The sequence below is a fragment of the Lampris incognitus genome, chromosome 7 (assembly GCF_029633865.1).
Source record: "Lampris incognitus isolate fLamInc1 chromosome 7, fLamInc1.hap2, whole genome shotgun sequence".
Lineage (NCBI taxonomy): Eukaryota > Metazoa > Chordata > Actinopteri > Lampriformes > Lampridae > Lampris > Lampris incognitus.
The window spans coordinates 1766754-1794696 of NC_079217.1; the positions used below are offsets into that span (position 1 = coordinate 1766754).

Here is a 27943-nt window from a genome sequence, read left to right on the forward strand (position 1 = left end):
ACCTCGGGGTTGTCCAACCTTAGGAGTCATCCCAGGTCGTCCTCTGTGTGGAGTTTACATGTTCCCCCCGTGTCTGCGGTGGGTTTTCTCCGGGTGCTCCGGTTTCCCCCACCATCAGGAAGACATAAAGGTTAGGGTTAATACCCCTGTCTGTGCCCCTGAGCAAGGCAATGGGAAGCAATAACCGGAGTTGGTCCCCGGGTGCTGCACGGCGGCTGCCCACTGCTCCGAGCTACACAGCTAGGAGGGGTGATTTCCCCACAAGGATCAATAAAGTATCTCAAAAATAAAAAACAAAACAAAAATTAGCAGATAAACTGGAGCTTTACCAACTGGCATCAGAGAGCACGATGTGACCGTCTTGTCACAGCCCAGCATGGACGTCAGTCAGGGGCATTTAGTGTCGGTGCTCTTCAGGTCGACAAGGTGCAGAGAGTAGGACCATCAAAGTACACAAACAGTAAAACAGGCAAATTATGCGATGAGAGCATAACATGTCAAGTGCAAGTAGAAAAGGGTTCAAGAGTAGACAATAGTAACAGCCAGAGCCAATTCGTATTCACTGCCAGGTGCCACCAGAGAGCACTGTCTGGATGAAATGGTTCCTACGCTGAGATAGGATGAAGCGATGTTAGCCTCCAGCTCCCAGTTCTGTTTTTATATGGAAGAAATTAAGTCCCTGCCAGTTTTGCCTAAACGTACCACCACGTCTTCAGTTCCCAGTTCATTCTCTTCTTCTGACTCCAGTGCCCGAGGCCCCGGACCGCCCCACTATCTCCATGGCAACTGAGAGTTCCGTCTATGTCACATGGATCCCACGAGCCAATGGGGGCTCCCCTATCACGGCCTTCCGTGTGGAGTACCGGCGAGGCCGTAGCTCGGAGTGGCTTGTTGCCGCCGATAACATCTCTCCTCTCAAACTCTCTGTGGAAGTACGCAATCTGGAGCCTGGTAAGGTCCTACTTTAATTTGGAGTTAAATTTACTTTAATTTGACCTTTTACTTGCCATGCCTTGTGCTAGCTCCACTTTACAAGAAGGCATACTTGAGCAAACGGCCCATACGTGGTCACTAAGTACTTTGTTAATGGTTAATAACTCATTTATTGATTGCTGTAAGATGGTATATTGATACGTTGTAAGATGGTATATTGATACGTTGTAAGATGGTATATTGATATGTTGTAAGATGGTATATTGATATGTTGTAAGATGGTATATTGATACGTTGTAAAATGGTATACTGATACGTTGTAAGATGGTATATTGATATGTTGTAAGATGGTATATTGATACGTTGTAAGATGGTATATTGATACGTTGTAAGATGGTATATTGATATGTTGTAAGATGGTATATTGATATGTTGTAAGATGGTATAATGTATTTATAAAAGAGTTTTGGGGTTGCCAGTTGGGATCCCACATTTTATCAACACGAGACAGTCTCTAGACGGTAAACAAATAGTACAATTTGTAAAGTCGATTTTTATGCAGTAGTGACAGCAATTACTGCTGCAGAGATGAAGTTGAGAGTTAGGTCTAGATACTGGTTAGGTTTAGGGTTAAGATTAAGTAGTAGTTGGTCAGGTAGTGGTTGAACTGAGGGTTAAAGTGAAGTGGTGGTTAAGGTTAGAATGAAGGTTAGGCGGTGGTGAAGTTTGGGATTAGGTCGTGGTGAAGTACGGGATTAAAGGCTAGTTAAGGTTCGGGTTTAGACTTTACAGTGAAGGTTATGTAGTGGTTAGTGGTTCAGCTGGCTTTGTCTGATCACATGGTTTCCCAGAGAATCTCTATGGAGGCTCTCCCATATTAACAAAATATGGGCTCCCAACCTGGCAACCCAAAATGTCTTTTTATTAATGCGTTATAACATTTTTTTTTACCAATTTTACAACAATAAATTAATTATTAACCATTGATACAAGTAAATAGCCTTTTGTGCTAATGTGTCTGTTGTGTTGGGTTGTATATTTCTTTTTCTCTATCTCAATTCAAATGTGTATTTACAATATGACCCATTGCTCTCCTGGCTGAATTGCATAACTTGTCACAGTAAAGAGTTACCTCCCCCATGAGGCCCATGTGAGTTATTCTGTCTTCCTAACACCCACCACTGTTGATGTTTGTTTTTCAGGCTCTACCTATCGGTTCCGCGTCATAGCTATGAACATGTACGGGGAGAGTCCCCACAGTATTCCCTCGAAGCCCTACCAAGTGTCTCAAGCCAGCCCGCGCTTCTCAGACCGTCCCGTGGCGGGGCCCCACATCTCGTCTACAGATGCCATCAGCGACACACAGATCATGCTACGGTGGACTGTAAGTACATTTTGTGTAAGAGCCAGCTAACTGCAGGGGGGGTTCAGCTTTCCCAGATGGTCGGCTGTGTTTGTGATGTTGAGCTGAGCTTTTGGTGGTTCTCGGGGCAGAGGAGACTCAATCAGGCCTCTTAAAATGACCGGCTTGGCTAATCAGAATTATGTTCAAGTAGAGATTGGGAGCCCCAATTGGACTCAGCTCACTCAAGTTATTTTTACTTCCTTTCAGCGGTTCCAGCCACAGATGGGATTTAGATAGTTCCCCACATTTACTTGACCTCAGATCGGTCTCATTACTTCCTGAACTTCAGACAGACAGTGCAATTATGAATCGCTGCTGCATTGCATGTGTTGATAACAAGGGTTTGCCATTAGTCCCTCTGGAAAGTTTCTTTATACCCTTTGATTCGTAATTGCTCACCAGATTGCGGTAGTCTAACCTAATCTTTTTTTCCATCCCCACCCAGTACACCCCTTCTAGCAACAACAACACTCCGATACAAGGCTTCTACATCTACTACCGCCCCACTGACAGCGACAACGACAGCGACTACAAGAGGGATGTGGTGGAAGGTAAGCTTAAGGGCGAAAATGGGCATCCATCATTTGGGGTATGTGGTATGTGCTTGAATGTGTGTGTGTGTGTGTGTGTGTGTGTGTGTGCGTGTGTGTGCACACACGTCTGCATGTGAGCACACTAACCCTGAGAAGAATGAGCCCTGCTACCCAGGTGTAGAAGTTTGATAGCGCTGTTTGTTTAACAGCCGCTGCAGTCTATCCAGGCTCACACTGTTGCAGATATGTTTTGGGGGTGGGGGGATATGTTGGGAGGGTAATGGATACCGAGCTTCTGGAGTGGGGGTGAGTTAGGGTGGGGCGACGGCAGTTCATTTCTGCCGTTTGATGTTGTTGTGAGCGCTCTGCCAGGACAGCGAAGCGGTCCGGAGTCTGTTTTTGATAAATGGTTGCCTACTAATGACCCAGAGCTGAAATACGAGAATGGCCAGAGGAGAGGGAATCGGGTTGCCCAAAGGAATGCTAACAGTTGAGCTTGGCAGAGGGAGGGAAGGAAAGCAGGGCGGTGACTCCTCCTCCATGCTCCTCCAACCTCTTAACCTCTGGCTCTCCACAGGCATCTCTCCGTGTCAGGGACACATGCCCCGGCCAGCTCCCCTCACTGATAAGCTTTGAATGCCTTGTTTGAGACTGTGACTGTGAACTCTGCTCTGTGTGTGTGTGTGTGTGTGTGTGTGTGTGTGTGTGTGTGTGTGTGTGTGTGTGTGTGTGTGTGTGTGTGTGTGTGTGTGTGTGCACGCTTTTATTTTTCAGTCTTTGTATGAACATGAATTGGAGAGTAAGCTGGTTTCTTTCCACGTGAGACCATGCTATTGTATTGGTCCCGATGTACTGTAATGACATAGTCTGAAATTAGAGTGCAAGGTTCTTTTTTTTCTTTTCTTTTTTATTATCACATGAAATGTTGACGTTCAAATATCGCCAGGGGCAAAGGTAGCAAACGAGCGACGGTTTGTTCTGCCTCAAAACCCAACAAGGATGTTAGCACGTTTCAGCCTCAGTTGCTTGAAATGTGCCGTTTCCAAGATGGAGATTGGAGACTCTTCTTTGATTACAGACCAATGTAGTGTGCTTGTGCGTGGTAGAAGAGAAGCGGTGGTAGTGGTGTGTGTGTGTGTGTGTGTGTGTGTGTGTGTGTGTGTGTGTGTGTGTGCGCGTGCACACAGGGGCTCCAAAGTGTTTTGCACACACTGTGTGTGATGAGTGGGAATACTGGAGGCAAGCCAGGACAAACATGAAGCTGCCATATAAGGAGCCTGTCTGGAGTAAAGCAACTGTCTGGATTCTCATGGGACTGACAGAGTTGGAGGGAGGGGGAGGGAGAGAGACGGAGGAAGGGTAAAGAAGGAAAAAGGGGGCGGGGGGTGTTGTATGAATGACTGGGAAAGAGAGCATGAAAGAACATGACCTCATGAGAGAACGAGGTAAAGGGAACGAGCAGAAGCGAGGGAACTATGGATTGTGAGTTGACACAGGGAGTGCTGCAGGATATGGGGCAAAAGTGAGTTAACAAAAAGCTCGCAGAGGAAGCCATTTCTGACCTTTGATCCCCCCCCACCTTTGTCTGTTATTGCCCCCGCCCCCTTTCCACTCCTACCCAGGTGTAAAGTACTGGCACATGATTAGCCATCTCCAGCCAGAGACCTCTTATGACATCAAGATGCAGTGCTTCAACGACGGCGGAGAGAGTGAATACAGCAACGTCATGATCTGTGAAACCAAAGGTGACAAACACACACACGTGTCACATGCACAACTAGAGGAGTGCCCTCAGTAGTGTAGCTCTCCACCAGCACGGAGAGTATCTCCGCTTCTCCGTACCCACACACACGGACAGAAGAACACAGTTTTCCCTGCCATTATAAGACTTGTCCAGCGCCCAAGTCGATTTGAACAGGAAATAAGAGGAAGGAAAAAAAGGTTTTTAATATGCAGTCCTCAAGCTAAAAAAATTACACAATAATCAAGCTAAGAAAAATCTACCTAATAAACAATGTGGAAATTGACTGCATGAAACTGGAGTCAAATTCCATGTGTGTGCAGACTTGGTTGGCCAATAAACATTATTCTGATTCTGATGTTTTGCCTGTCAGTCTGTGGATGTGCAGCCTCCGCATGACGGACCTTCACATGAAAGTGACCAAGTCTAATATGAAATGACAGACCAGGCTATCATAATTTCAAAGTCCTTATTAAAAGACCTCAAATGTGTTTAACCATTGTGGTTTTAATGATATAAACTGAATGAAGGCGAATGGCTGCTCTGCTGTTTGACTTTCATCCATTAAACAACAGTAGGAAAACATAGCTCAGCAATGGGAACTGTTTTATTGTCACTACTGAGATGATTTCCAGCTGTGACTGATTAATCCTACTCTTGAAAGTGTCTTTTTATAGCAGAGTTTTAATATTGGAGACCATGGCACTTCCCTGTGGCGCTGAGGTGAATAAGGCGAATGTTTTTGGTTCGTCCAGTGTTCCTCCAGTTCTCCTGTGCTCAGATCAGCGGTGAATGAGTTGCAGGCTTGCGAAATACAATCGACTTCTCGTTTACTTTCCAGACTGATGCCCGAATACATTATGTTTTGGTTCTGACACTATCGCTGCCCAGTCTGACTCAACCGTAGATGTGAGTCACGCATGCACACGGTTGACTCAGAGTGGGCAGCGACTGAAAGTACCGCTGGTCGAGTGAGCTAGAGAGTGAATTAGGAGAGGGAGCGGCGATAAGGAAAACGAACATTTTCCGAAGGATTTTCAATCAACTCAACCACAAGAGGTTCTTCATCATACAGTCATAACTGTGCACAAAAACTTTGAGCTGATAGGTCCAGTAGTTTGCGAGATTAGCTGCGGACAGACATATATACACACACACACACACACACACAAGCTTCCAAACGCATAATCTCCTCCAGGCTACCGCCTGGTGGAGATAATCACACACACACACGCACACATACGCACACACACACACACAGGCACGGGCAAATGGCGAGTGAGGAAATCACTCATGTGCCAACCAAGCCTCTATTTTTTCAGGAGTCCTGGCTTGTCGCTGTAGAGACCATAACTTTAATGATGGGTACAATAGCCATAATTACACAACATAAATGTACTGTGTTTTATAGGACGTGCAACAATGGTTAGCATTGTACAACGTCTGCACTCTGTTATTTGTTTTCCCGCCATTGCCACTGGATGAAAGGCTGTTTCTCATGTCCCCTCCTCCTTCCCTGTTGTAGCACGCCAGCCCCCGGGGTTACCCAGCCAGCACCCCATCACCCCGCCTGGCCCCCACTTCCCAGAGCCCCCCAGCCAGCCGGGAGGCCTGCTCTACCTGATCGTGGGCTGTGTTCTGGGGGTGATGGTACTCATCCTGCTCGTCTTCATCGCTATGTGTTTGTGGAGAAGTCGCCAGCAGAACGCCATGCACAGTGAGTTTACAGATGAACTACTGTATGACAGCTGCTGAACGTGTGGCCTGGCTGTCTCAGACCAGCCAAAACATGTGCAAAGGCAGGCCCGCATCAGCTCAGTTCATTCTAAAAAATGAATGCCTTGAACTGCTCGGAGCTTTAGATGAGGCTCATCATTTTCAGGGGGTTGTTTTCTTCTCTGATAACTAATTGATAAAATTGATTAAAATAGATAAAACTGTTGGCAATAAATTTCATTATCAATTTGTTAAGTCTACATGGCAGCACATTCAATGTAACAAGTTACATCACTGCAGAAGTGAAAACAATAAAAATATGGTGGCTGCTGCAGCTATTTTGGACAGTTGTGTGCGATCTAAGTCCTCTAAAGTATGGGTGCACTTTGAATACGTCAATCAAGAAGGTAGTGGTGTGTAAAATGTGCTAAGCTGAGCTTGCCAGACATGGTAGTACAATGGCAACCCACAAACACTGAAAAAGGAATGCGTTGGAGTGGTGACAAAGAGTGAAAAGGGCTCACAAACCAAAGTTAGTGCAAAATGCTGCTTAAAAACCAACTGTACCTGCATGACCTGTATGTTTGTCAGCAAGCTCCATTTAATGCAAATGAAACGAGTTTGTCTTGTTGACATGAGTTATGTTGGTCCTTCATCTAAATTACATGCTTGAGTCGAGCAATAACTAACATTACTGCCAAAATGGTGGGCGTAACATTTGTACTGTCAAACCGATGGGCTACCTGTCGAACTGAAGGGGAAAAGAAGAAAATTGAAACAGGAGCATTTGGCAGCGCGCAAAGATGCACGTGCACACACACATTCTTGTACTTCTATCTCCCCGCAAGGACCCCTCATTGACTACATTCATTCCCTAGCCCCTCATCATCAGAACTACATGCCTAAAAGTAACCCTGACCCTAACCTTAAACTAATCGTCGTTCTAACCCCTGAACCCTAAACCCAAGTTCTAACCATCTGATTTTGATCTGATTTGATTTGATTTGATTTGATTTGATTTGATTTGATTTGCAAACCACGACCTGACCCCGGAAAAGCGAATAATGATGAGATGAGATGAGATGAGATGAGAGATGATTTGATTTTCATTTATAAAACAAAGCAGCAAAAAACACAACAAAAGAAAATAAGCAAGATGTGCAGGTGAGATTTGAAGGAAAAAAAACCCTAGGGGCTTATGGAAGGACTCACCCCAGTAAGCATTATGAGCAAATACAAAAGTATGTAATCCACAAATGTAAACAAGCAAGCAAACAAAATAAAAAAGGCAAACATAAAATAGTCAACATAAATCAAGCAAAAACAAAATAATATAGTGAGAGTGTGTGCGTTTGAATATGCGCATGCACGTTCGGTCAACTCATTATGATAGAGAGAAAAGTCAATTAAAGTCAGATATGATCAGTTGGGATAGTTTGTTTCATCAGACAGGACCTAAGCTTATATTTGAAGTTCTTGAGTGATGCAGACGGAAATGCAATATGAATATAACTGTTTTATAGTTGAGCCCCTTTATGTCCAATAGAAAATTGACAGAGCCCAGTACGAAACATCAGGAGGTGTACCCATTTGGCATGTATTGTACTATAGTTATGTGCATCACAATTAGGCTGAAAGAAGACCTTGCAGGACATAAGAAGCGAAGCAGGCTGATACAAAATTTTATGGCTAAAAATACAAGTTTTATTTGAATTTATGTTGAAAATTGACAGAATATTGAGCCGATTGAAGAGAGGGGGTGAGTGTTCTGCCCTGATGCTAAATGTGGTAATTCTACAGAACCTTTTTTGTAAAATATAAAGTTTACGAAAGTGAATGGGATAAGTACCTCCCCAAATGATATTACAGTATATGAGGTAAGGATAAATTAGGCTATAATAAAAAGTTAATAAACACTTATCATGAACCAAACTTTGAATTTTGCCAATGATGCCAATAGATTTGGATATTTCATTGCAAACGAACCGAGTATGACTCTTCCAGTTTAGGGTTTCATCAATCAAGACTCCAAGGAAATTTGTGGATGAGACCTGGGTCACTGGGTTATTTCCAGTGGAGAGACAAGAATTAGATTTACAAAATATATATTTTTTAATGTAAATATGATAAATGTTAATTTTTTTTTAATATTAAAGGATAATTTGTATAATTGGAACCACTTGGAAATTGTTCCTAAATCAAAGTGAGCTTTTGCCATAAGTACTGAGAAATTACTCCGTGAAATAAATATTGGTATCATTGGCAAAAAGTGCTGGGAACATTGGAGATAATGCTGCAGCAAGGTCATTGATATAAATAAGGAATAAGAGTGGTCCTAGAATGAATCAGGAAGTTCGGTGGATTAGCAAGGAAAAAGTGAGGGTAGCTATGAAGAGGGTGAAGAATGGAAAAGCCGCCGGTCCAGATGACTTACCTGTGGAGAGATGGAGATGTTTAGGAGAGATGGCAGTGGGGTTTTTAACGAGATTGTTTAACACAATCTTGGAAAGTGAGAGGATGCCTGAGGAGTGGAGAAGAAGCATACTGGTACCGATTTTCAAGAACAAGGGTGATGTGCAGAACTGTAGCAACTACAGAGGTATAAAGTTGATCAGCCACAGCATGAATATATGGGAAAGAGTAATAGGAGCTAGGTTAAGAGGAGAGGTGATGATTAGCGAGCAGCAGTATGGTTTCATGCCACGAAAGAGCACCACAGATGTGATGTTTGCTTTGAGAAAGTTGATGGAGAAGTATAGAGAAGGACAGAAAGAGCTACACTGTGTCTTTGTAGATTTAGAGAAAGCATACGACAGGGTGCCGAGAGAGGAGGTGTGGTATTGTATGAGGAAGTCGGGAGTTGCAGAGAAGTATGTAAGAGTGGTGCAGGATATGCATGAGGGCAGTGTGACAGTGGTGAGGTGTGCAGTAGGAATGATGGATGGGTTCAAGGTGGAGGTGGGATTACATCAAGGATTGCCTCTGAGCCCTTACTTGTTTGCAATGGTGTGATAGAAAGGTTGATGGATGAGATCCGGCAGGTGTCTCCATAGACTAGGATGTTTAAGGATGATATTGTGATCAGTAATGAGAGTAGGGAGCAGTTTGAGGAGAGCCTGGAGAGGTGGAGGTATGCACTAGAGAGAAGAGAAATGAAAGTCAGTAGGAGCAAGATGGAATACCGATGCGTGAATGAGAGGGAGGAAAGTGGAATGGTGAGGATGCAAGAAGTAGAGGTAATGAAGGTGGCTGAATTAAAATACTTGGGGTCAACTGTTCAAAGTAATGGGGAGTGCAGAAGAGAGGTGAAGAAGAGAGTGCAGGCAGGGTGGAGTGGGCGGAGAAGAGTGCCAGGAGTGATTTGTGACAGAAGGTAACCAGCAAGCGTTAAAGGGAAGGTTTACAAGATGGTAGTGAGACCAGCTATGTTGTATGGTTTGGAGACAGTGGCACTGACGAAAAGACAGGAGGCGGAACTGGAGGTAGCAGAGTCGAAGATGCTCAGCTTTTCGTTGGGAGTAACGAAGAAGGAAAGGATAAGGAACGAGTATATTATAAGGACAGCTCAGGTTGGACGGTTTGAGATGCTGGGTATATTGGAAGAAGGATGCTGAATATGGAGCTGCCAGGCAAAAGGAAAAGAGGAAGGCTAAAGAGGAGATTATGGATGTGGTGAGGAAGGACATGCAGGTGGCTGGCGTGACAGAGGAAGATGCAGAGGACAGGAGGGATGGAAATGCATGACCCGCTGTGATGACCCCTAACGGGTGCAGCCAAAAATAGTAGTAGTAGTGGTCCTAGAATAGATCTCTGGGGGACTCCGCATGTTATAGTGGCCCTATCAGATGTCTATCCATTAATGTTAACAAACTTGTTGATTATGAATATAATTGATAAGTGAGTCCAGTAAAATCATAGTGTAACAATTTTTGGAGTAAGATATGATTAACAGTGTCAAAAGCTTTAGAAAAGTCAAGGAATAGTCCTAAAGAATAGTCGTTGTTATTTAAAGCAGTGTGAATTTTGCCAAACAGTTGAAGCACAACCATTTCTGTAGAATAATTTTTCTTAAATCCATACTGGTGTTAATACAGGATTTTCCCCTCCTGCAGATGTTTAGTCATTCTGGTGTAAACCAGCTTCTTCAAAATCTTTGAAAAACATGGAAGGACAGAAATAGGGTGGTAGTTGCTAAATGAGCTTCGGTCACCAGATTTAAACACAGGAAGTACTGTAGCAATTTTAAGATATGTAGTATTATTCCAGTTTCTAGAGATTTGGAAAGTATGTAGGTCAATGGCCTGATAATTGAGGAACTAATTTTGGTGATCAGACATGACCTGACCTCATCATGACCAGCTGCTGAATTCCTCATATTAGCAATGATGTTCATAATTTCCTTCTCAGTAGGAGCATCAAAGCGCTGGAGAGGGAGTTTTTCCTTATCCAATGAGAGGGTCTAAGGACAGGATGTTGTGTTGCTGTTAAGCCCACTGAGGCAAATTTGTAATTTGTGATATTGGGCTATACAAATAAAGTTGATTTGAATTGATTTGAAGGATGGCAACCTTTCAGGAACTCAGGTGGGGACCTAGCAATAGGACTTATCCTTGCTGATAGAACTGAACCAATATTGGCAAAATAATTATTAAAAGCACGTGTGATATCAGATGGGTCTGTAGATACTCTATTTTCATCAGCAAACCGGGACAGAAGAGTGGCTGAAGCCTTTGTCCTAATTCAAGAGCTGATTGATGATTCTCTGTGTCATATTGATGCTATTTGAAGCCTCATCAAACTTGTTAGTGAAGTATTTTTCTTTGTAATTGTAATTAAGTGATTGTATTTGTTTCTATACTTTTAATTGGCAGTATTCATAGGGGTGGATTTCTGATAAATTCCTTACGCAATCTAGTCTTTGTTAGTGCTGACTTATGGAGACCTGGAGTAAACCAGGGGTTATTGAATATACTGACTTTTTGTATGCATACTTACCAGGGGGAAGCACCTGTCACATACAGAGTTAAATGAGGCTACAAATAACTGATATGCAAGTTCAACACCATTGTGAGCATACACATTTTCCAATGGAACATCACCATCAGCTTCTTAAATCCGTCAGTGTTTCTTTTGTTGAGCACTCTGAACCTTAAAGACTTCTCCATTTCCTGTTGTTTGACTATGGAGGTTGTAGTGAAATGAAATGTTAGAAAATGCTCAGATATATCTGCGTAAAGGACACCAGACCTCCACACATTACTAAGAGAGTTGGTAAATATATTATCAGTAGGGGTTGCAGAGGGAGAAGTTAACCTAGTAGGCTTAGTGATTGAGGGGTATAGGGAATTTGCATACTGCGTATTCAGAAAGTCTGTGGTGAGTGAATGAGATTTACTGTCAAGCAGATTAATGTTGAAGTCGCCTAGAAGGAAACATACTTTACCTTCTTGGTTAATTTTATCCAAGACGCAAGCAAGACTAGAATTAAAATGACCAGTGTTTGTGTCAGGAGACTTGTGAATGCAACCAGTGATCACACATTTACCATCAAAAACTTCACAGGGGGGTATTTCAGGGAACAGTGATTCAACATCATGACACTCAGGACTGAGAGTAAGGTCATCTCTGTGATAATATTGAAATATATTGTGTAAATACTATATGGAGACACCCCCGCCAGTCGTTGTCATCCTACAGGGATGCAGAGCATGATGGTTAGGAATGTCACCGAGAGATGTTGACTCGTCAGTCAACCAAGGTCCTGAAAATGACAGAACTGGAAACTCGTGATTACACGAGGACACAAAGTAACGCAGCAGATCAGGATGTTTTTGGGGAGACTATGAATGTTCAATAAAAATTTGAGAACTGCTTTGTTTGGGGCTTCAGAATATCAAAATAGTAGACTATTTAAATGGTTTGCACTGAAACAGTCACAGGATAAACATGTTAAAGTTAAAGAACTAAAAACTTTTGAATCGGGCTCAAAAGGCTCCATAAATGTAGTGGCACTATATGAGTTCACTTCAAAGGGACTGAAGAGCGTGTGATATGAAACACTTGTCTTCCTGTCATAACAATTCATATCAGCGACCAAACCATCATCGTCATCATCATACGGTAATATGGAGACACATTTAGAGCACGTCCAAATGCTCCATTCATTCATTCGTATTCGCTGATCGGTGTGCATCTCAGGTAGTGACAGTCTGTACAGCAAGAATGGTAAACAGTTAAATAAATAAACAATCTACAGCGAGAAGGATAAACAGTTAAATAAACAAATAAATAAATAGAAATCTGTACAGCGAGAAGGATAAACAGTTAAATAAATAAATAGATAGAAATCTGTACAGCGAGAAGGCTAAACAGTTAAATAAATAAATAGATAATCTGTACAGTGAGAAGGATAAACAGTCAAATCAATAAATAGATAATCTGTACAGTGAGAAGGATAAACAGTTAAATAAATAAATAAATAGATAATCTGTACAGTGAGAAGGATAAACAGTTAAATCAATAAATAAACAATCTGTACAGTGAGAAGGATAAACAGTTAAATCAATAAATAAACAATCTGTACAGTGAGAAGGATAAACAGTTAAATAAATAAATAGATAATCTGTACAGTGAAGGATAAACAGTCAAATCAATAAATAGATAATCTGTACAGTGAGAAGGATAAACAGTTAAATAAATAAATAAATAATCTGTACAGTGAGAAGGATAAACAGTTAAATAAATAGATAAATAAATAAATAGATAGATAATCTGTACAGTGAGAAGGATAAACAGTTAAATAAATAAATAAACAAACAAATAAATAAATAGATAATCTGTACAGTGAGAAGGATAAACTGTTAAATAAATAAATAAATAAATAAATAGATACTCTTAATAGTGAGAAGGATAAACCGTTAAATAAATAAATAGATAGATAATCTGTACAGCGAGAAGGATAAACAGTTAAATAAATAAATAAATAAATAGATAATCTGTACAGTGAGAAGGATAAACCGTTAAATAAATAAATAGATAGATAATCTGTACAGTGAGAAGGATAAACAGTTAAATAAATAAATAGATAGATAATCTGTACAGTGAGAAGGATAAACCGTTAAATAAATAAATAGATAGATAATCTGTACAGTGAGAAGGATAAACAGTTAAATAAATAAATAGATAGATAATCTGTACAGTGAGAAGGATAAACCGTTAAATAAATAAATAGATAGATAATCTGTACAGTGAGAAGGATAAACAGTTAAACAAATAAATAGATAGAAATCTGTACAGCGAGAAGGATAAACAGTTAAATAAATAGATAATCTGTACAGCGAGAAGGATAAACAATTAAATAAATAAATAAATAGATAATCTGTACAGTGAGAAGGACAAACAGTTAAATAAATAAATAGATAGATAATCTGTACAGTGAGAAGGATAAACAGTTAAATAAACAAATAAATAGATAGAAATCTGTACAGCGAGAAGGATAAACAGTTAAATAAATAAATAAATAATCTGTACAGTGAGAAGGATAAAAAGTTAAATAAATAAATAAATTGATAATCTGTACAGTGAAAAGGATAAACAGTTAAATAAATAAATAAATAGATAATCTGTACAGTGAGAAGGATAAACAGTTAAATAAATAAATAGATAGATAATCTGTACATTGAGAAGGATAAACAGTTAAATAAATAAATAGGTAGATAATCTGTACAGCGAGAAGGATAAACAGTTAAATAAATAAATAAATAATCTGTACAGTGAGAAGGATAAACAGTTAAATAAATAAATAAATAGATAATCTGTACAGTGAGAAGGATAAACAGTTAAATAAATAAATAGATAATCTGTACAGTGAGAAGGATAAACAGTTAAATAAATAAATAGATAGATAATCTGTACAGTGAGAAGGATAAACAGTTAAATCAATAAATAGATAGATAATCTGTACAGTGAGAAGGATAAACAGTTAAATAAATAAATAAATAATCTGTACAGTGAGAAGGATAAACAGTTAAATAAATAAATAAATAAATAAATAAATAGATAATCTGTACAGTGAGAAGGATAAAAAGTTAAATAAATAAATAGATAATCTGTACAGTGAGAAGGATAAACAGTTAAATCAATAAATAAACAATCTGTACAGTGAGAAGGATAAACAGTTAAATCAATAAATAAACAATCTGTACAGTGAGAAGGATAAACAGTTAAATAAATAAATAGGTAGATAATCTGTACAGCGAGAAGGATAAACAGTTAAATAAATAAATAGATAATCTGTACAGTGAGAAGGATAAACAGTTAAATAAATAAATAAATAGATAGATAGATAATCTGTACAGTGAGAAGGATAAACAGTTAAATAAATAAATAGATAATCTGTACAGTGAGAAGGATAAAAAGTTAAATAAATAAATAGATAATCTGTACAGTGAGAAGGATAAACAGTTAAATAAATAAATAAATAAATAGATAATCTGTACAGTGAGAAGGATAAACAGTTAAATAAATAATTAGATAATCTGTACAGTGAGAAGGATAAACAGTTAAATAAATAAATAGATAATCTGTACAGTGAGAAGGATAGACAGTTAAATAAATAGATAATCTGTACAGTGAGAAGGATAGACAGTTAAATAAATAAATAGATAATCTGTACAGTGAGAAGGATAAACAGTTAAATAATTAAATAGATAATCTGTACAGTGAGAAGGATAAACAGTTAAATAAGTAAATAAATAAATAAATATATAATCTGTACAGTCAGAAGGATAAACAGTTAAATAAATAAATAAATAAATAGGTAGATAATCTGTACAGTGAGAAGGATAAACAGTTAAATAAATAAATATATAATCTGTACAGTGAGAAGGATAAACAGTTAAATAGATAAATAAATAAATAGATAGATAATCTGTACAGTGAGAAGGATAAACAGTTAAATAAATAAACAGTTAAATAAATAGATAATCTGTACAGTGAGAAGGATAAACAGTTAAATAAATAAATAGATAATCTGTACAGTGAGAAGGATAAGCAGTTAAATAAATAGATAGATAATCTGTACAGTGAGAAGGATAAACATTTAAATAAATAAATAATTAGATAATCTGTACAGTGAGAAGGATAAACAGTTAAATAAATAAATAGATAGATAATCTGTACAGTGAGAAGGATAAACGGCTGAGTTTGAACACATGTTGTGACAGTGAGAACAAAGAGAGCTGTCCTCCATCATGGGTAGACCAATGTACTGACATACAGTTTATAATTAATAGGTATAATAGTGTGTGTGTGTGTGTGTGTGTGTGTGTGTGTGTGTGTGTGTGTGTGTGTGTGTGTGTGTGTGTGTGTGTGTGTGTGTGTGTGTGTGTGTGTCTACTGTTCAGAAGCCAGAGGCTTAGCACTGTTGTATCTAGATCTCTGTACAGGTCTCTGGGATTGAGTTTGTCATACCGCAGGTGTGGTTTTTTCGCCTACCGTCTGGCAGCCCTCATAGCCGCAAGAAGTTCTTTTCACTTCTGTCAAACAGCCATCATCCATCCATTATCCAAGCCACTTATCCCACTCAGGATTCCGGGGATGCTGGAGCCTATCCCAGCAGTCATTGGGCGGCAGGCAGGGAGACACCCTGGACAGGCCGCCGGTCCATCACAGGGCTGACACACATTTAGCTATCCTTGTGTGGACCAAATGTCCTCATTAGGATAGCAAAACCCGACAGCACCTACCTTGTGTGGACCTTTCAGAGGTCCGCACAAAGAAAAGGGTCTATTTTAGAGTTAGGACTTGGTTTTAGGGTTACAGTTAGAATTAGGGTTGGGTTAAGGTTAGGGTAATGGTTAGGGTTAGAATTAGGGTTGGGTTAAGGTTAGGGTAAGGGTTAGGGTTAGAATTAGGGTTGGGTTAAGGGTTAGGGTAAGGGTTAGAATTAGGGTTGGGTTAAGGGTTAGGGTTAGAATTAGGGTTGGGTTAAGGTTAGGGTAAGGGTTAGGGTTAGAATTAGGGTTGGGTTAAGGCTTACAGTTAGAATTAGGGTTGGGTTAAGGTTAGGGTTAGGGTTAGAATTAGGGTTGGGTTAAGGTTAGGGTAAGGGTTAGGGTTAGAATTAGGGTTGGGTTAAGGGTTACAGTTAGAATTAGGGTTGGGTTAGGGTTAGGGTTAGAATTAGGGTTGGGTTAAGGGTTAGGGTCAGAATTAGGGTTGGGTTAAGTTTAGGGTTAGAATTAGGGTTGGGTTAAGGTTAGGGTTAGAATTAGGGTTGGGTTAGGGTAAGGGTTAGGGTTAGAATTAGGGTTGGGTTAAGGTTAGGGTAAGGGTTAGGGTTAGGCATGTAGTTTGCGTGGTTAAGGTTAGGGTTAAGGGCTGTGAAATGAATGTAGTCAATGAGGGGTCTGCACAAGGATGGCTAAACATGTAAACACACACACACACACCTAGGGACAGTTTAGTACAGTCAGTTCACCTGACCTACATGTCTTCGGACTGTGGGAGGAAACCCACGCAGACACGGGGAGAACATGCAAACTCCACACAGAGGACGACCTGGCACCACCCCCAAGGTTGGACTACCCCCTCACTTTGCTCTCCGATGGCCGAAAACTCAAATTGGTCCTGACAAAGATAGAAATACAAGAACACACACACACACATGCATGCACACAGAAGGAGAGGGGGGATGCACAACTCTGGCCCTCAGAGCTCTCGCCGGCTCTCTCCCCTCATCCTGTGCTGTCTGTAGCATCATACCACAGCTTTGTCAGGCCTGGTGGTATATGTGCAGCACAGTCCTACAAGTGCTGTTTAGAAATGTTTCTGACTTGAGGTGAAATATTTTTCTGTGACTACCTCCCCACATTATCGTGGTAGGGATGTGGCGATCTTGACTGTACTTGTTCTTCAGGTGAGTGATTATCAGCTGAAAACACGTAAATGATGTGTTACTTTTAAATGTCGGGCCACTACACATACTTACACTGTCTAACATTTAAATAACACAAATAAAAAGTTCACCATGACGGACATATTTTGAGGAGGAGTGCATGCACAGTATAGCAAGCGGCTGTACTGGCTGTTGGTAACTGACATGAGGCCACTGTCAGTGGTGGAAGATGAAGATTCAGAGCAGTGATTCAGATCACCTCACTCTTTTTTTGGGGGGGGGATTTTCCCCCCTTTTCTCCCCAACTGTACTTGGCCAATTACCCGACTCCTCTGAGCCGTCCCGGTCTCTGCTCCACCCCCTCTGCTGATCCGGGGAGGGCTGCAGACTACCACATGCCTCCTCCCATACATGTGGAGTCACCGGCCGCTTCTTTTCACCTGACAGTGAGGAGTTTCACCAGGAGGATGTAGCACGTGGGAGGATCACGCTATTCCCCCCCAGTTCCCACTCCCCCCTGAACAGGTGCCCCGACCCACCAGAGGAGGCGCTAGTGCAGTGACCAGGACACATACCTTACCCACATCGGGCTTCCCACCCGCAGACACGGCCAATTGTGTCTGTAGAGACACCTGACCAAGCCGGAGGTAACACGGGGATTCGAACCAACGATCCCCGTGTTGGTAGGCAACAGAATAGACTGCTATGCCACCCGGACGCCCCGTCTCACTCTCTTTGTGCAAAGAAATGTTTCACCTGTTTGAGAGAGCATAAGCACTGGGAGACATTTCAGCAGTAAAATGTGCCGTAAAAGCAGTCAACAGCAAAATGGCTGTCACCGTAGCCACTGTGTGACACGCCAGTGACATCACAGGTGGCTGAGAGATGGAGTCAGTGTGCTTTACAACCATGCTGCTGCAGGACAGGCATAAAGCACCCCACATCACCTGGCAGTTAAAGGAAGAAGTTCACAGATCTGTGATACCTCTCAGTAAGATGATCACCATTGTGCATGATATGAGTGACAATATTGCGGCATGGATGGTCCTCCATCTGCTGTGCTGGTCACCACTTACAGCCAGTGATTAATTCTCCACAGAAGCAAACAAACATTGCAAGAGCTGCTGGGTCTGCAAGATCTGCTGTGGAACATTAAAAAAAAAATCAAGCTAGCCTGCAGGGAGCTAAAAGAAAAACAACAAATGGGAAGCAGCTGTGCATAAACTTGGTCATGGTGTAAACAAAAGATGGAGCAACACGTTCTATAAGATGAGACCACTGCTTGATCTCAGGTGGCCTGTAACTGCAGTGCTGTAATATCCAGCCATTAAAAAGAGGGGCAAAATGTACTTTGACCTAAAACCCGACAAGCAGAGCTTGCTTGAAGAGCCATCTATTGCCCTTAAACCCTTTGAATGTGCCACCTTGCGTGCTTTCTGGCTCATCGCTAATGAAGGTTTGAACAGCAACTGAAGAAAAGAGACCAGTTTCTCAGAGTTGACACCAACGATCCGGACCCTCTCCTTTACCCTGAACCCACAATTTAGCAAAATAAAGTTTCTGATACCAGAGCCGTTCTTGAGTGTGCATGCTAAAGTACAAACACTGCCACCAGAAGTAAGAAGGTGTGGAGGGAATCAGAAGTGTGACAGTCTCTAACCAAACCGGGGCCACCTCCACCATTAGTACAACTGCAGGGCTTCAACCCCTGCCGTCTTTTGACGGAACTCTGTGCTTGGCTCTGAGAGCAGCAGTGAAGATGAGAATGGAGATGAGGGAGCTGAGGATCTCCATGTTCACACTCCTCTCATTTTCTGGAAAAAAATTACCTTGGTGAAGCACAAAAGGCCCTTAGATACCCCATACCCTACGCTGACCAGGCTTGCAAAGTCCTGTCTAGGTCCTGTCAGATGATGGTGAGACCAAATACCACCAAATCAGATAATTGAAGAAATAATGACAGATTGATTGATGATCAGTATCATCATTAGGGGCTCTCTACACACACGCACAAGCACATACACACAAGTGATATTTTATTCCATGTTAAGTGCATGTCTTGATTCCCTCACTTCTAACTGCAACATGGATAAACATTTATTGATTGATGATCGTCTGATCGATTGAGTGAATGATTCGTTCACCCATTCACCATATGGAACATTGTTGTGCTGACAGAACGGGTTTTAGACTGTAGAATGGTGTGAACCTTCAACTGACCTCTGGTCCTCACTCTCTTTCATCCCCACCTGTCTCTCTGTCTGTCTCTGTCTCTCTCTCTTCCCTCTACCTCAGAATATGACCCTCCTGGCTACCTGTACCAGCCTGCAGAGATGAACGGCCATGTCCTGGAGTACACCGCTCTGCCTGGCACTAGCCGCATCAACGGGGGCATCCACGGCGGGTACGGGCACAGCGGGCCCATGTTACCCCAAACTTGCCATCACCTCCACCATAAACACCCCAACGGCTTGGCTCTGCTCAATGGCTCAGGCGGCCACTTCTCACCCGGCCACCCACACAGCCACGATGGCACCCTGCCCCACAGCGCTGTGGACTGCGAACACTCCCACCCCCACCCCCACCCCCACCACCACCATAATGTGAGTGCCGCGGGTCATCGTCTGCCAGATCACACCACACCCTCCCTGTCTGCCAAGCACCACCCTCATAAATACCAACCGCTCACTCCCAAAACTGAAGACTGGGCTCTTTATGTACAGCTTCGTCCCTGGCCTAACAGTATCACATGACCACGTGTAGTGTCCTGCGTTAGCAGGTGCAGGAGTGAGGTTTGGTTTGGCTAATCCAGTGTTTGCACTCATTTTTCCAGGGAGGAGGGATGTACACGGCTCTGCCCCAGACAGAGTCTTCAGACTGCATGAGCTGTCAAAACCTCTGCAACAACAACAGGTGAGAGAAGCCTTTCCCTCATAGGCCGGGGACATTTACAGATACAGAGATTTGATAGTTATGGTAACAAAAGACACACAAGGCATACGTATAAAGACACACTTCTAACAGGGGGAGCTAATAGTGCCAGGAATGATCCAGGTATCTAGAATGTTCAGAAGATCACAGAGCGAGAAAGCCTTTTTACCGTCATTCAGGACATGGAGCGTGTCTGCAGTTGTCCCCACCAGCAGACATTTCTCCGTGAAGCTATTTTCAGTTTGGATTTTAAAGTTATGAGTTTGGAAAGCTGAACAAGAACACCAGAATGTTGTGAACAAAATCCCATTTCTTAGTAATTCTAAGCAACCACTTCTCCTTTTCTCTGTTTTTGAAAGTCTCAGCACCTCTGCACATAGGGGGATTTAAACCAGCAACAGGAAATGAACCTAATTCACCTTTTGATTTTTTTTTTCTGACTGCTTAAAATGTGTCTTTTACGCAGCTCAACATCTGGATGGAAACCCGCATATCTGAGCCCTCATAAGCAGCAGCTGTCCAATGGCGCTGTTCGTCAGTGCATTGCGTAGTGACCTCACAACCCGAGGCTTCCCTCCCCTCCAGAGACCCCCCGCCCTCACCCTCTTTGCTCCCCCACAAATATCCCCCTCCCCTCCCACCGGGCCTGTTTATGTACTTAAGGCTCTGCAGCATCACAGTTTACTCTGTGTGCACCCAGCCAGCGGCTCTAATGAGCCCAGTGTTTATTTATTTCTGGCTGCTGGGAAAAGGAAGAGTCGGGGAAAAGGGGGCGTGGTCACGATCCAGTCAGGTTCGGACAGGGGCGAAGTTCAGTGGTCCGCTTAGGGGGGCCATGGCGAGACCCAGTTCATGTGATTGCCCGTTTCATAGAAGTGTAGAAAAACAAAGGGGTCTTCAGTTTGTTTACCCTCGTCACATCCTTTGGTTTAACCGCCGGAAAAAAATGTTCAGATGCAAAGCAGGTTATGAAGCTGACTCTTCATTCACTCACTCACAAACAGACATTTAGCCTCAGGTTTAGCTGTACCATCTGCATAGAATCAAGTGGTGGTGGTGGTGGTGGTTGGGGTTGGTTGGGTTTGTGACTCCAAAAATGTTTGTTAGTGACTGAATGTATGATGTTGTACGATGTTAAAGACTTTACATTTGTTTTTAATCAACTTTAAGAAAATTGGCAAAAATATTCTACATCCCATCAGTATCCTCTCTTCGCCTCTCCCTTTGCATTCTGTCACTTGGTGTGGCCCATGCAGTGTCATGTGAGGTAGGAGTTCACAAAAACACCCTCGACAGAGATGCAAGTAGACAGTGCTCTGTCGCCTTTCACGCGCTAAAACAAGTCAGTCTTTTCATAAAAGTTTTTAAGTTTTTCTGATGTCAGCTTGCTTTTCTGGGGCGTCAGTAGCTAAAAAGCTTCTCTGGGGTGTCAGTAGATAAAAAGCTTTTCTGGGGCGTCAGTAGCTAAAAAGCTTTTCTGGGGCATCAGTAGCTAAAAAGCTTTTCTGGGGCGTCAGTAGCTAAAAAGCTTTTCTGGGGCGTCAGTAGCTAAAAAGCTTTTCTGGGGTGTCAGTAGCTAAAAAGCTTTTCTGGGGCGTCAGTAGATAAAAAGCTTTTCTGGGGCGTCAGTAGCTAAAAAGCTTTTCTAGCGCGTCAGTAGCTAAAAAGCTTTTCTGGGGCGTCAGTAGCTAAAAAGCTTTTCTGGGGCGTCAGTAGCTAAAAAGCTTTTCTGGGGCGTCAGTAGCTAAAAAGCTTTTCTGGGGCGTCAGTAGCTAAAAAGCTTTTCTGGGGCGTCAGTAGCTAAAAAGCTTTTCTGGGGCGTCAGTAGTTAAAAAGCTTTTCTGGGGTGTCGGTAGCTAAAAAGCTTTTCTGGGGCGTCGGTAGCTAAAAAGCTTTTCTGGGGCGTCGGTAGCTAAAAAGCTTTTCTGGGGCGTCAGTAGTTAAAAAGCTTTTCTGGGGCGTCAATAGCTAAAAAGCTTTTCTGGGGCGTCAGTAGCTAAAAAGCTTTTCTGGGGCGTCAGTAGCTAAAAAGCTTTTCTGGGGCGTCAGTAGCTAAAAAGCTTTTCTAGCATGTCAGTAGCTAAAAAGCTTTTCTGGGGCGTCAGTAGCTAAAAAGCTTTTCTGGGGCGTCAGTAGCTAAAAAGCTTTTCTGGGGCGTCAGTAGCTAAAAAGCTTTTCTGGGGCGTCAGTAGCTAAAAAGCTTTTCTGGGGCGTCAGTAGTTAAAAAGCTTTTCTGGGGTGTCAGTAGCTAAAAAGCTTTTCTGGGGCGTCGGTAGCTAAAAAGCTTTTCTGGGGCGTCGGTAGCTAAAAAGCTTTTCTGGGGCGTCAGTAGCTAAAAAGCTTTTCTGGGGTGTCAGTAGTTAAAAAGCTTTTCTGGGGCGTCAGTAGTTAAAAAGCTTTTCTGGGGCGTCAATAGCTAAAAAGCTTTTCTGGGGCGTCAGTAGCTAAAAAGCTTTTCTGGGGCGTCAGTAGCTAAAAAGCTTTTCTGGGGCGTCAGTAGCTAAAAAGCTTTTCTAGCATGTCAGTAGCTAAAAAGCTTTTCTGGGGCGTCAGTAGCTAAAAAGCTTTTCTGGGGCGTCAGTAGCTAAAAAGCTTTTCTGGGGCGTCAGTAGCTAAAAAGCTTTTCTGGGGCGTCAGTAGCTAAAAAGCTTTTCTGGGGCGTTGCCTACCAACATGGGGATCGCCGGTTTGAATCCCCATGTTACCCCCGGCTTGGTCGGGCGTCCCTACAGACACAATTGGCCGTGTCTGCAGGTGGGAAGCTGGGTGTGGGTATGTGTCCTGGTCGCCGCACTAGCACCTCCTCTGGTCAGTCGAGGCACCTGTCCAGGGAGAGGGTGAACTGGGGGGAATAGCGTGATCCTCCCACGCGCTACGTCCCCCCGGTGAAACTCTTCACTGTCAGGTGAAAAGAAGCGGCTGGTGACTCCACATGTACGGGAGGAGACATGTGGTAGTCTGCAGCCCTCCCCAGATCAGCAGAGGGGGTGGAGCAGAGACCGGGACGGCTCGGGAGAGTGGGGTGATTGGCCAAGTACAGTTGGGGAGAAAAGGGGGGGGGGGTCAGACTAGAGACAGTGGTCCTGTATCTTCTCAACAGGGGCATGAAGCAGAGCTTCCATCTGTGACGGGTTTCAGGGACGCAGCAGCTGTGCAGGAGCGGTCCACTTGTGTTAGAGCTGTCGTCTGTGTTGTACATCTTAAGCAGCATTCACAGAGGTGGTTTCTGTGTCTGGCAGAAGAGCCACAGATGCAGGAGGCTTCTGGCTGAGCTCAAATAAAGAGTCCAGTGTTGTAAGGATCATTTAGAACTGTCTGTGAGCAAACACGGTGCACCCTTTGTAAAAGATAATGTGCCATGTTCTCTCTCTCTCTCTCTCTCTCTCTCTCTCTCTCTCTCTCTCTCTCTCTCTCTGTCTCTGTCTCTGTCTCTGTCTCTCTCTCTCTCGCTCTCTCTCTCTCTCTCTCTCTCTGTCTCTGTCTCTCTCTCTCTCTCTCTCTCTGTCTCTGTCTCTGTCTCTCTCTCTCTGTCTCTGTCTCTGTCTCTCTCTCTCTCTCTCTCTCTCTCTCTCTCTCTCTCTCTCTCTCTCTCTCTCTCTCTCTCTCTCTCTGTCTCTCTCTCTCTGTCTCTGTGTCTCTGTCTCTCTCTGTCTCTCTCTTTCTCTCTCAACGTCTCCGTCACTCCCCGAGCAGATGTTACACCAAGACCAACGGCACTTTCTCCAGTGGCACTCTGTCCTTAATGCATCGCATGGCTCCGTGCCAGCAGGATGGGTTGGAGATGGTCCCTCTGGGCCAGGTCTTGACTCAGTGCCACCGCCTTGACAGCCAGCCTGACTCTGGAGAGCGGCAGGCTGAGCCGGGGGACGAGCCAGACGAGGACAAGAGCTCCTCAGCCCCCCAGCATTCCTGCTGTCTGGCCAGAGACGGTGTAAACTGCCCAGGCGACAACACTGGTGAGACAGATTTCTTTACCGTTTTTCTGTCCATCAGAGTCCTTGAAGGCTTCTTGGCTTGTCTTTAAGATGCCGTTTCTTCTTCAGAAAGTCAATAACAAGTCAATCGCAAACTCCGCGTATCATCATCTTGATATAAAGCGAGACTAAGGATTCGTGTTCTAACAGGACTCAGAAAGACATATCTGTGAATTTATCTGGAGGAGGTTAGACGACTGTTGTGGTCTCCAAAAAAGCTCTTAGGCAAATACAGCTCATTCATAATGCTGCTGTGAGGCTCCTATCAGAGACGAGTGAATTAGGTTGGTGTAGTGTGTCCAGAAAGCTGACGTCATCGCTCCACCTCGTGGGTCTCTGCCCTGGCTTCCAGCGTGTCAGAGGCCAGACTTCAGCATGATGCTGCTTATCTACAAACCTCTTAGTGGCTCAGGACGAGTATTCATGTCTGACTTGATTTAACCACATGAACTCCTGACTTCTCGCGTCATCTGGGAACGTCGTCTCAGTATTCCCAGAATGAAAACCGAACAGGGTTTAGCAGCATGGAGTTATTACGCTGGACCAAACGTCCAGAAGACAGAAGACTTGTCCCAGCTTTCAGCTCTGAAACTTCAGAACTAGGCTTAAAGTTCCCCACTGCCTTTCACTGTTTCAGCTTGCTGAGCGCTGCACTTCGACCCTTTTCATCCTTTCTATGATACATTATTTCTATGATATATTATTTCTAGGATATATTATTTCTGTGATACATTGTTTCTATGATATATTGTTTCTATGATATATTATTTCTATGATATATTGTTTCTGATATATTATTCTATGATATATTGTTTCTATGATATATTATTTCTATGATATATTGTTTCTGATATATTATTCTATGATATATTATTTCTATGATATATTATTCTGATATATTATTTCTATGATATATTATTTCTATGATGCATTATTCGATGATATATTATTTCTATGATATATTATTCTGATATATTATTTCTATGATATATTATTTCTATGATATATTGTTTCTATGATACATTATTTCGATGATATATTATTTCTATGATACATTATTTCGATGATATATTATTTCTATGATACATTATTTCGATGATATATTATTTCTATGATACATTATTTCTATGATACATTATTTCGATGATACATTATTTCTATGATGCATTATTTCGATGATATATTATTTCGATGATATATTATTTCTATGATACATTATTTCGATGATACATTATTTCTATGATACATTATTTCGATGATATATTATTTCTATGATACATTATTTCGATGATACATTATTTCGATGATATATTATTTCTATGATACATTATTTCTATGATATATTATTTCTATGATACATTATTCTATGATATATTATTTCTATGATATATTATTTCTATGATACATTATTTCTATGATATATTGTTTCTATGATACATTAGTTCTATGATATATTATTTCTAAGATATATTATTTCTATGATACATTATTTCTATGATATATTATTTCTATGATACATTATTCTATGATATATTATTTCTATGATATATTATTTCTATGATACATTATTTCTATGATACATTATTTCTATGATATATTATTTCTATGATACATTATTTCTATGATACATTATTTCTGATATATTCTATGATATATTATTTCTATGATACATTATTTCTATGATACATTATTCTATGATATATTATTTCTATGATATATTATTTCTATGATACATTATTTCTATGATATATTATTTCTATGATATATTATTTCTATGATACATTATTTCTATGATACATTATTTCGATGATACATTATTTCGATGATATATTGTTTCTCTATGATTTTAACTTTTAATTTATTTTTAGTTTCCTTTTATCTTGTTTTTATTGCCTACTTAACACATTTTTATGGCTGATGTGAAGCTGTCAGGAGTGTCTTTGTGTGTGACATAATGTGAAGTCCACACAAACCAGCCCTGCCTGCTGTTATGTGCTCACTGCTCTCAGTAGAAACGCTATGCTGCTACCCTCTTCTTCTTCTTCTTCTTCTTCTTCTTCTTCTTCTTCATTGTTGTTATGGTACTATTCTCTTCTTCGTCTTCATCGTTGTCGTTGTCGTTGTTGTTGTTGTTGTTAAGCCAGCAACTCATTCAAAGTTTTCCACTCTCTGCTTTTTGTGTGTGTGTGTGTGTGTGTGTTTGTGTGTGTGTGTGTGTGTAGCCGAGGAGGAGCTGAAGTGTGTGGACACCGAGGGCCCTGTGGTGTGTTGGGAAAGTCTGGGCCTGCCGGACTTGGACTGTGATGAGAAGCCTGGATGGATCTCTGGCAACACCCTGCCAGGAGAACTGATCCAACCCGGCCCGCAGGAGGTCTAAAACAAAGCCCCTCTCCCCACCAGCACCACCACCACACACACACATTCACACACACACACACACACACACACACACACACACACTCTCAACAGATGGGATCGATGGACAGACACCCAGCAGAAAAGACTGAGACAAAAACACCAGGGTTGGGGAAATGATGCATGACGAGGACGAGGACGAGGACGAGCCGTGGCCTGGCCTGGTGTGGCGTGGCCTGCCGTGGCCTGGCCTGGTGTGGCGTGGCCTGCCGTGGCCTGGCCTGGTGTGGCGTGGCCTGCCGTGGCCTGGTGTGGCCTGGCCTGGCCTGGTGTGGCGTGGCCTGCCGTGGCCTGGTGTGGCCTGGCCTGGCCTGGTGTGGCGTGGCCTGACCTGGCCTGGCCTGGTGTGGCGTGGCGTGGCCTGCCGTGGCCTGGCCTGGTGTGGCCTGGCCTGGCGTGGCGTGGCCTGGCCTGCCGTGGCGTGGCCTGACCTGGCCTGGCCTGGCCTGGCCTGCCGTGGCGTGGCCTGACCTGGCCTGGCCTGGCCTGCCGTGGCCTGGCCTGGCCTGGCCTGGCGTGGCGTGGCGTGGCCTGGCCTGGCCTGGCCTGGCCTGCCGTGGCCTGGCGTGGCGTGCCGTGGCCTGGCCTGGCGTGGCGTGGCGTGCCGTGGTCTGCTGTGCCGTGGCCTGGCCTGGCCTGGCCTGGTGTGGCCTGCCGTGGCGTGGCCTGGCCTGGCGTGGCCTGGTGTGGCCTGGCCTGGCCTGGTGTGGCTTGGCCTGGTGTGGCGTGGCCTGGCGTGGCGTGGCCTGGCCTGGTGTGGCCTGCTGTGGCGTGGCCTGGCCTGGTGTGGCCTGGCCTGGCCTGGTGTGGTCTGCTGTGCCGTGGCCTGGCCTGGCCTGGCCTGGTGTGGCCTGGCCTGGCCTGGTGTGGCCTGCCGTGGCGTGGCGTGGCGTGGCCTGGTGTGGCCTGGTGTGGCCTGGCCTGGCCTGGCGTGGCCTGCTGTGGCGTGGCCTGGCGTGGCGTAGTCAGAGACACTGTGAGTTATGGTGACAAGGACACTTAACTGTGTATGGACTGAGCTGAGAGGAAGGACGCGGGGGAAATGGAGCGCAAGCCTGAGAGACGAAGACAAGAAGAAAGACAAATGAGAGAGAGACAGAGCGGCTCACAGAACTGAAACCGGATCCCAGAGGGAGACGCTCATAAAGATCAAAACTCTTTAGATGACTTATTTATTTTTTTGTAGTCGTAAAATATTATTTCATATGAATGTATCTGTTTTAAAGAAAAAAAGTTGGTCTTTTATATTATTTATGCCTTTTTGGTTGAGAAATACTTTTTATTTTGTGTCTTTCTCTGTGCTCCACGCAGGGTGGGGCTTTAGCAGTTGTACATGTAACGTTTTGTAATAATGTAAAGAGAAGATATGGAAGAGTAAACACCACCCTATTTTCAACC

The 27943-nt window shown here is 42.9% G+C and overlaps 1 protein-coding gene across 1 annotated transcript in view; it reads left to right on the forward strand.

Annotated features, from left to right (window-relative positions):
* The window catches only part of cdon (cell adhesion associated, oncogene regulated), a 65787-nt gene extending 38903 nt beyond the window's left edge, over window positions 1-26884 (forward strand). Inside the window, exons 11-19 of the mRNA XM_056283458.1 lie at window positions 748-951; window positions 2136-2317; window positions 2784-2889; window positions 4494-4616; window positions 6138-6329; window positions 19521-19828; window positions 20059-20138; window positions 23850-24112; window positions 26353-26884. Of these exons, the coding sequence (XP_056139433.1) occupies window positions 748-951; window positions 2136-2317; window positions 2784-2889; window positions 4494-4616; window positions 6138-6329; window positions 19521-19828; window positions 20059-20138; window positions 23850-24112; window positions 26353-26507 (1613 nt within the window). The 3' untranslated portion in view covers window positions 26508-26884. The remainder of the gene's footprint in view (window positions 1-747; window positions 952-2135; window positions 2318-2783; window positions 2890-4493; window positions 4617-6137; window positions 6330-19520; window positions 19829-20058; window positions 20139-23849; window positions 24113-26352) is intronic.
* Window positions 26885-27943: the final 1059 nt, after the last annotated feature.